Source organism: Fulmarus glacialis, unplaced genomic scaffold (assembly GCF_000690835.1).
Source record: "Fulmarus glacialis isolate BGI_N327 unplaced genomic scaffold, ASM69083v1 scaffold3794, whole genome shotgun sequence".
NCBI lineage: Eukaryota > Metazoa > Chordata > Aves > Procellariiformes > Procellariidae > Fulmarus > Fulmarus glacialis.
Window position 1 is genome coordinate 2631 of NW_009205924.1, and position 10570 is coordinate 13200.

General features: G+C 36.8%; 1 protein-coding gene across 1 annotated transcript; it reads right to left on the reverse strand.

Annotated features, from left to right (window-relative positions):
* Positions 1-977: 977 nt before the first annotated feature.
* Positions 978-8702, reverse strand: LOC104075142 (probable global transcription activator SNF2L2; the record flags this gene model as incomplete). Its single annotated transcript, XM_009575554.1, has 5 exons — positions 978-1884; positions 2537-2679; positions 3829-3961; positions 7687-7788; positions 8597-8702. Coding segments are annotated over 5 exons (520 nt in total), but the record flags the coding sequence as incomplete, so codon positions are not given.
* Between the last annotated feature and the right edge of the window lie 1868 nt (positions 8703-10570).

The following is a 10570-nucleotide window of genomic DNA, read 5'->3' on the forward strand; positions in this document are numbered from 1 at the left end:
ATACCGTTAACCTTCTTTGCCCCAAGGGTGCATTGTTGGCTCATGTTCAACTTGGTGCCCACCAGGACCACCAGGTTGTTTTCTGCAAAGCTGCTTCAGACATTGGTCTCATCAATGCGTCTCTCCGAGATCAATGGTATCTCTCTGTGAAATACAGGGTCTTCCATTCAGATGGGGCGCACACTAGGAATGAAATGTTTGAAATTGCTAAAACTAAGCAAAGCTGACTTATCTCAGTGCAGGGCTCATACACACAAACAGGCACCAGACAAACTTATAAATCACTTTTCAACTGAGCTAGAAAAATCTAAAGCAGTTAACATACTGCAAGGTAGTATAAAGAGATGTGATGTAGACTGAGAAACACACAGTTCAGACAACAAAGACATGTTCTGTTTACAAATCAATTCTTAGGCTTGCACATTTTCTACTTAATGTATATTCAAATCTAAGAAGTTTTGATTTTCCAGAGTAGCAACATTAATTGTAGATATGTAGCTCAAATGTTTACACTACCACATCTTAGCGCATCACAACCTGATACCTCAAGATAATACTTAAAATAAACTGACTTATAGGCTGACTGCCTGCATAACTAATTGTATTCATGCCCACTGAGGCCTATGGACATACATCTCCCGAAAGAAAAAGAAATGTTTATTTTATTGCTTAATCACTTCAGTTGCAATTAGGTAATGAACTACACTTTTACTTTAAGGTATTATTTTACTACTTCGATTTTATTATTCTTATTTCAACATGTATTGCGTATCTTCTCTCTGTCTCTGAAGATACTTCTATGCTACTTGAATGAGTTCTTATTTTACATTCAGGACAGACCACAGTGGACCTCTCTACAGGAGACGTTTCTGCGCTCTCATCCCTACTATAAAAAGACTTTTGTGGAACTCTTAAAATAAGGCTGCATCTATTGAGTTAAATTATCTCTTTATTAGGAAAGCACCAACACCACATTCTTCAAAATTACTGGAATTTTATTTGCCTCAGGCTTATGACTTGCAACCAAAGACATTGTGCAAAGAAAGCAAAGATTAAGTACACTTTAGGGAAAAGGTGATAATCCACATTGGTAACATAGAAGATCAGTCTGATGAAAGAAGCCATCCATTACACTATATAGATTGCAATATTCAATAGCATTTTTTTAACCCAACTTTTTTAATTGAGGAAAGAAAAGTTAAGCAAAGTTTACAGTAGACATAAATTTGATACAATTCAAAAAGCATTTTTCTGAAGATCGTCAAGCGTAAAGTGGAAAAACGTATATGGGACAAGGTGGATGAAGGCTAACTACTGTACATTTATAAGCTATTAAACAAAGTTGCATATATGTACCACAGTGTAAAAAACAATACAGAACAAATAAAAACTTTGAAAACTGCCTGATGAAAAATAAAATAACCAGTGGCTTTTAATGGCTTCTCCTGGTTATCAATGCTACAAAAGATTTTTTTTTTTTGTCTTTCTGATGCCACTGAAAACATCCTATCAAATGATAAAACCAGGCACAATCAAACCATTACCGAGTTAAAACCAGCCCATAGAAATATACTATCAACCCACGTTTTCCATCAAAAGCTTTTTTTTGTTGTTTTGTTTTTAAATCTTTTGAGGCCCATTTGGTCACAATATGTTACATTTTTTTCCTTTTTTACACCATGATATCATATGTTTGTCTGGCACTATCCTAAAGCTAAATTATAGAGAATGAGAATACAGAAACAACCCAATGTCTATTTGACAAAGTGAATTCACTGGGTGTAAAATAGGAGAAGGGAGCAGAGAAGGGGAAGGGGTCAGTTCTGCCAAGAAAATAAACCCTATGGATCACTCATCATCACTTCCGCTTGCTTCCGACTGGTCCTAGAGGTAAGAGACACAAGACAAGTCAGAAATTCTTTGCCAGCTATTCTGTGGAATTTGTTAAAGAAGGACAAAAAAAAAAAAAAAGTAAAAGGAAGAAAAATGACAATTAAACTGACAAATCAAGATAGCCTTAAGAAAGGTACCATATTATCTAATATTTCTCTTCCATGACATTTCATTTAATTGCTGTAGACTTCTTTAGAGAAGGAAAGACACAGAGTCAGAAAACACCAGATCTTTCTTTCTACCCAGAGATTTAAAAACAACTGGGAAGAGGTCTGTTTTCATTTGTTGCAATAGTAGGAGCACCCACCAAAAAAAACCAAACAAACAAAAAAAAAACAAGCTAAGAGTTTTTCGTTCGTGGACAGAAGCAAACAGACCATGAGGTTTAAATGTTCAATGAAGGTAGTAATAGCCCCAAGAAATAAGCTCCAAACTTACTAGACTTCCTGTCTTTCAGCACTGGGACCAGATCTCATAAGCACACCCAGATACAGTTAACAACCTTGCACATTTCTCTCAAGATGATCAATACAGATTAAAAATGTGCTTAAGAATGAATAGTTGAGAATTCTGACAGTAAGCAGGACAGGGTAGAGACGCAATCACTGCAACCACTTCCACAGTCTCAGTGAACAAAACTTACATTTTCATCTTGATCCTCATCACTATCATCATCACTCACGACAGGCTTGGCTTTTGCTCTGCTTTGCCTCTTCTTGCCTTTTCCTTTCTCCCGACTTTTTTCATCCTTCTTATTTAGCTTGATTTTGACTTTCACTGATTTTGCTGCAAAAAGTTTAATAGCATACATGAATGTAACTTCCACTTATCAACTTTTAAATGCTGTCTCTTTTCACAGAAATTCACTCCTGCTTGCAGCCTGAAAAGCTGTGTTCTTTATCTGGACTGTGGAACAATGAAGCACAGGTATTTGCTTTTATTTCTGTACTTCTTGATAGTTTTAACAATAATTTGTATTAAACTATAAAGAATAACTTTAAGTTGACCACGTGCATCTTCTTTTCATTCTCAGAATGCATGGTGTCAACAGGTAGAATATGGTAGAGAAGATACACATCTAAAAATATTTTCTTCCTTGCACATACAAATGTTTATCCTTTGTACAGACAATTTTTTTATTTTAAGCTACAGAAATGCTATGTGGAGGTGACTGGCAAATTTTGAGTTGACACCTTTCTGAAGAACATGTTAAATTCCTGATTCCAGAATACCCACTCATTTCCAAATGAACTGCTAAAGTTGCATGCTTTGCACACCTGCGTGACGTACTTGGAAGAGTAGCTGAGGGCCAAGTACTACAGTTCCTGTAACCAGGCAGATGGGATAGCTGGAGAGTATGGGCAGATATTCTGGGTGGCAGAAAGTGGAATGAAGGAATCCCTCCTTTTCCACTGTATCATGTTGCCAAGTCTGCAGGGACTAAATGAGTGTCACCTCCTGCTTCTGAAACAATCGGAGCTTCACTTAGTCCTTGTCGCACTGAAGAATATTTGCAACACCTTCTGGTTCTTAACCAGGTGATGAGTTTTATACGTCACACCGTGCCTGAAGGTTGACCACCCACGAATAAAGAAAGACTGTCTCTAGCCTTTCCAGGCACTTCTATTTACAAATAACATGAACAGGACCAGAGGGGTTTATAAACACTCATGGCCAGTCAGATCTGCTTCCACAAAGCACCTCTGTGATTTGTTTCTGGCTTAAAAATAGTTTACTATATTCTTACAAGTATAGCCAGAACATACAGCCAAAAGACTTAAGCTGAACGTTAACACCCAAAGCAGCAATTGTAGTAAGAAGTTACTTTTACCAATGGAAAATAGAACCTTAAAATCAGTCTCCATGCAGAAACTGGAAAACCTCTCCTTCCAAACCCAGATGTACTTTCTTTTCAGTATTTAGCAGGGGACTCACATTCTGATTCTGACTCTTCTTCTTCTTCATCATCTTCATCATCATTGCTTTCATCCTCGCTTTCTTCTTCTTTGGCAATCTTCTGTCGTGCACTTTTGAACACAGACTGAAGAACAATGGAATCCTCATAGATCTACAGTATAAATACAAACTTATGTCAGAACTGTAAAGTCAAGCAATATAAAAAATTCACAGCATAGACCTTAATTTCCAGTGCAAACCCACAGAGTATATGGCCTTTTCAAATACTGAGTAACAATGCTTGTTGCATGAATTTTACAAGAAATGGCAACGTTAATTTTTCATCCTCTAAATGAAGAAATTTGTCAATAGTGAGCCACAAAAATACAACTCTCAAACTGTATTACATCTAAAATGCCAGTTAGAGTGTTTTTCTTATTATTTTTATTATCACAGGAACTACTGTGTATTTTCATTAGATCATAACAGCCTTGAAAAAATGCCAAAGCAATAGGCTTCAGCAGTAAGCACCTTAATTAAAAAATGGGTTACAGTTGTCCTAGCAATACAGTTGTCCTAGCAATACAGTTGATAATGACAAATGGCTAACCCTCATGTTAATTATCCTTATTTTTTTCTGAAATCCAAAGTGACTACAAGGAAAATAATTTATCCCAAGCAGCTCATTCCTTCCTTCCTCTCAGATCTAAAAAGTCTGGAAGGAAAAAAAAAAAAAAATCAGTGCTAGTTCTAAACTTAGCACCTGTTCTCAAACATTCGGTAGCTTGCTAAGTATCTTGAGTACATCAGTTCTTCTCTTTAACCTCAAGCATGACGGGACTCTCAAGAGTGAGAGGACTACATTTGGCTTGTAACACATTTCTCAGATTAACACAGTAAAAATGTTGTGTCTTGCTCAGTATCTGGGACTTCATAATCACCTTAACAAATGAGCTTGTACATTTGTTTTGTAAAATGTCAGAAGACAAGCACTGGACAATTCAGCACTAGACAATTAAGAATAGTTAATAGAAGGGCACAGAGTCATAGATTGTATTTGGCTTTATCGTCATCATCACTTGAACTACCTTGGCTGTCATACTACTCCTTTGGCTAAATTACAGACTTTCTTGCATAACGGGACACTGGGTATTTGTGAGAAAGATAATGGAAGGATTTTTGGCTGCCATTATACAATCTGTATGTTAAAACCGATAAAACTGCTCTAATACTTTGCAGGTTCAACAAAATGAATTAGAAAAACTTTGTTCAAAATACTTTACATTAATATCTCTTTTTTCAGTTGACCACCAAGTCCTTTTTAGAAATACTGCTTCTCACTGCAGATTGTTTTCCATTCTGGAAGTACTGCTGTGCCTTTTGTTATGAGACGTTTGACTGCTCTTGACCAAGGTAAAATTTCTTGACATATATATAATGATCATGAATGTTCTGAAAAGGCTTTTCTCCTATTGTCTTATGACATTAGTGGGCTGTGAGACCTCACAGACTTCCTAGAAGTCAAATGATTATTGACTTTCTCTTCTACCTACTTCTTTTCAAGTCAGCTATTGATAGCAGCCCCTGAGTTCCTCCTGAGGACCATTTTTCTTATGCGTAGGCCTAGCATATTCCATTGTTCTTAGGAACGGCTCTTTCAACTAACCTTGCTCTCCTTTCTCAGACCAAACATTTTTCTAAGACAAAAAGAATTAAGGATGCATACAACATAGTATTTTTTTAATGCCAGTCACTACATATTTAAGGTATCACTGTGACCCAGACTTTTACACAGAATTTCCTAGGGAAATAAAGTTTTTTTAAAAAATTATTTTAACCCTCTTAATGTGGAATTATTTGTAATACTCAGTATCTCTTCTGATCCAGAAAAAAACCTGGGGCTGTTTCAGGAAAAGCTGTGCAAATAAAAGTTTTCTTATTTTGACCAAAATCCAATTCCAACAGGTTTCAAAAAATCAAGCAATGACAGTGGAACTTCCTTCAAAAAGGGAGAAGCAATGACAACAGAACTTCATGACAAATTTTCTGTTTCAATAGACACATACTATTTTTAATCCCTTACATGTCTGTGTTTCATTTGACCATTACAACATGAAAAACTTTTCAAATCACTGAGGTTGCATTGAGGACAAAGGCCTCAAAACACAAAGCTGTCTCTCCCTGAAAAACCCTCAAAAGATTCCAGCTCAGATGGAACTCCTTCGCTCCAAGGAAAAGCAGCATGCATCATACTAACAGAACAAAGACATAGAATTTCACTTGAAGTCACTGTGTACTTAAACAACTGCCTGAATTAGCCTGTTGGTTTTGGGTGTACACACAAATAATCTAGTTTACTGAAGTGAACTGCTATGACAGAGCAAAGGTGGACCCAAACTATTACAAAGAACATGAGGTAGCCTTAAAAACTGAACGATTTTTAAGTGTCCCACAACTCACTGGAAATCAAAATGAATGGTGTGAGAAACAGAAAGAAACCTAAAAAACTCTTAGATACGAGTTATTTGGGTTTCATGCTATAAAAAGCAATATTAGCTCTGGTAATTAATGTTGGTACATTGGAATGGAAAATAATACTGCAACACTCTGATACAGGTTGGGCTACTTCCAAACAGAGCAGCAATATCTACTGAATATTTCTACCCACTCAGGATTACTCCTGTCAATTCTACCACCTCTGCCTAACAAGAGACCAGTTTCCCACTAGCAACTTGAGTCGTTCTGATGAGAATAATTTCATTATTTTTCCCATCCAGCTACTGATTTTCCTTTGCCTCTTTTTACCTCCTCTAACAACTTTTACCATTTTTTAAAGTCTCAGTGATACTTTTTGGTATTAGCTTTCCTTCACTTTTTTTTTTTGCATGTGTTATCATTTATAGCTGTTTTATGCGACTAAGCAGTAAACTAGCAATTTACATTTGGACATGTAGCAAAATTTTGTCCCACGCTTCCTATCATCACTAATTTTCTTATTAAAGTATTTTTTTAGCTGATTTGTTTGTAGGTTGTTTCCATATAACTGAAGACAGTAAAAATACCACACGTACCTATTACAGAAAACATTTTCTGTCTCTAGATAGCAAAAATAATCACAAAATTATGAGCTGTATTCAACAATCCTTCATAATTAATCGCATGCTCATTTTTATTTTTAGTTCTCAAATTTTAATATAAACTCCCCTGTTTAGCTAAGGATCATCAGTAACGTTTAGGAATTTGAAGGATGCATTAGCATTGGCAGCATCAGCCTTCAGCTTACTCTTACTTAGGTTTCTTTTAACATCGTTTTTTTCCTCTAGCACATTATGAGAGTTGTTTTCATGTTCTCTGTTTCAATTTGATATGGTGTTTGCATCGCACTATTTGGATGTCATCTATAAAAATAATCATCCAAGACTATGTTTCACTGTATTGTGACACAACTTTCTTATCTGTCATTCAGATTTTGCAGTCTCTCCTTCTGTGTTGGTTTCCTGTTCTGAATTCACAGCACTGAGTACATTCATGTGCGTGCAACATCTCTTTGAGATGAGAGATTTTGCCTTCTAAACCTCTAAGACTCATCTGGGATTTATTATTACTGTCTCTTAAAATGGACACTGATCTTTCAACATTGAAAAAAAAAAAAATTACCAGAGGGTTCAAAGAGTATAAAGCTTCACACAGAAAGCTTTACTGCTGGACAAACCTTGAATTTGCATGCACACACTGCAGCTGTGTCCAGCGAATTCTGGATGATTCTAAGAATCTGTGCATTTTTCTCTATTCAAAGTAAGAATTTAAACACAGGGTTTATATACATAATATAATAATCCATTGAAAACATTAGGTAGGGGAAACCTGTGTGTTTAGCACAAAGTGGTTCATTCAGACCTGTGATCCCTCCAAATTGAATGTCTGAGCATTGTGACACAGCAACATGACATCTTTCTCCAAGTCTCCAAGACTCCGATACTTATGGTTGCGAATTCTTTCCTGTTGCATTTGTTGAGGAAATGAAGAGAAGTATGGATGGGCAGTGGTGCAGAAAGAAAAACAGCAGACAGGACACTGAATTAATATTTGATTTCAACACATTAAAAGCTTTCTCATTAAAAATTTTACCTAAGCATCAAGACAAGTACCTGTTTAAAACAAACAAAGTAAGTCTTAAAACATACTCTTAACATATTACTCAAAGAAATACACCAGGGTAGTAGAGTAAAAATTAAGCAATTGCTGTGAGAACTGGAAGGGACAAAAGCAACAGAAGTGTAGCTCTTTTGGTAAAAGGAGTTCCAGTTTCCTCTTTCTAGCACAGAAACAAAATAAGCTATGACGCGAATGAAAGTCAGAGAGTTACGACATCACCTAATGTGCAACAAGCTGCCTAAACCCCATCTGCCAAACTGTGTTTGGATCTGATCTGGATGTTCCAAGATCTGAAGTTAGTTAGGGATGACTATATTCCCCTAGAACCATTAAGCCTTCACAAACACTGTGTTTTTACCATAGATGTGCTTACAGATTCACAATTAGGTCTTTGCAAAACAGACACTGAGATGTCATCTCTGAAAGTGTCATTCATGTCACACTGCTACATTTTGATTTGACTTTGAAATTACAGTGATATACTGCAATGTACATTAAGCAAAATTCCTAACAAGCAACATTTAAAGTCTAAGCCACAAATACAGGTACATGCAATATTCATGTTGTTGTAATTTTAATGACGACTTCATGCTCACCATTCTGTATAACAAAAAGAAATGGAGGAATCTCCACTTCCAAAAAAGGTTCTTACCTTTATCTTTTTGAAGTCCACCGGCTTCCTAATCAATTCATAATATTCTGGTAATTCTTTCCTAGATGGGAGCTGAATGAAGACTTCACTTAGCTGCCGTCCTGAACTGTTGAGAAAAACAAACCCATAATGCAAAGAATTAGTAAAACTTTCTCACAAAAAACACACGTACATACAATCTAGTCATAAGAGAAAAAAAAAAAAAATCACAATTTTTTCTTTCAAAGAATTAGAAACTGAACCCTGCTTTAAAGGTACAGATAATTAACTTATAATTTAAAACATATCCTTTGTGCTGTTGTCCTAACATATCACCATCATCACAGGATCGTATGTGTAGGAGGCTTTATGGAAGCAGGATCAGGATTTGAATCTGAATTCTGTAGTGGTCTGCCGATGCAGCAGTTGGTCTTACCCTTTTCTCAGTTTTGTTTTCTAATTTTCAGAAAGTGTCCCTCCTCTCACTGTAAGTTTATCTTCTTCTCGGCCATTTTATAGTTGTTTTGTACTCCTCGTCATACCAAACCATTTGTTCATACTGATTTCCATTATACCAGACTGACTGCTATCAGACTAACCAGACGTTACAACAAAAAAAATTAACTTCCATTAATGACTGTTACTTTTCTGGGAAGATCATTGTAACTGTATTGAAAATCACTACTGCCATTTGTACTTCTTCGGTCATCTGAAATAAAGTGATGGGTTATCTGAAAACCTTTCATACTCTAGGAACATTGCCTATCATGCACAGGTGTTCAGAATTTCTAAAATTTCCAGATTTCCCACTGTTCATCCTTTATTAATAACTATCTTAACACTTCCAAATTGAGGATTTTTTTTAAAATTCTTGTTTGTGGCTTCCCAAATAATACATGGCTATAAGTCACCTGGAGAGGAAATGTGTTGATGCCACTTGTGAGCTTAGTCTTTTTTTTTTTCCTGTGTGCATGTTGTTTTTCTCACAGACAAAGTAGCAGAAAAAAGCTCTGCTGAGAGGAACTGTAATTCACTGCACACAGCATTCACAAGCATTTCGCAGCCCACATTCACATGCTTCCTTCTCTCACAGATACTCCAAAAGGCCCTGTTTTCTCATTTGCATCTTCGGATGGTAACTCAGGGATACCAAACGTTCAGTTGGGCAAGAAGGCTGCCAAGTCCTGGTCTTCACCTAAGCTTCTCTCTTGCAGTCACGCTCCACAGTGGTGTGGGATCTTATCAGACACATTAAAATAATACTGAATCGAAGGTTAACTGAGGCAATTCTGCCATGGAGGATAAGGATGATTAAAAGCACAGAACAGCTCTGCCCATTATGAAAGTCATGAATGCCTACTATATCTTAGGCATTTCTTAATGCCTGAAACAGCATCAGAATTTGAGGAGATACTATTTTCCTTATGGACCTGATACACCAATGAACAAGTAGAAATAAACAGAATTTCCTCATTTCCTAAGTAGCTGTGCTCACCTCATCCAAGATTGCTTATTGTTCTTGGTTTAGGCCTGGGACACTGCTGCTCCTTATATACCTTGCATCAGAGAAGACAATAATGTAAACGTTCTAATTGCAGCTTGCTAATCAGCGTTGTTCAACCGATATCCTGGGTGCCAATTGGCAGCTAGAGTATTTTTCCATCCAATGCAAACCTAGAAACCAAAAGCCTCTGTCTCATCCTGACAACTTTTGTCTTGACTTGCAGCAGCAGAAGCCATTCCCCTTGCCTGCTCAGCAGTAACCACCAGGCTGCCTCCTAGATTACAACAAGATTATGGCACATGCATGAATGCACTTCTGGGTGCTGCTGCTGCACGGTGAGATAAGGCGACGTACTGTGCATCTCTGTCAGGGAAGGTGAGAGTGAAGCCTATCTACCCCATGGGGATGTTGGGGTAGATGCCCCGACAGACCACGTGCACCTCACACTCCAGTCAATTACTAGCAATTTCATAGAATCATAGAATAGTTTG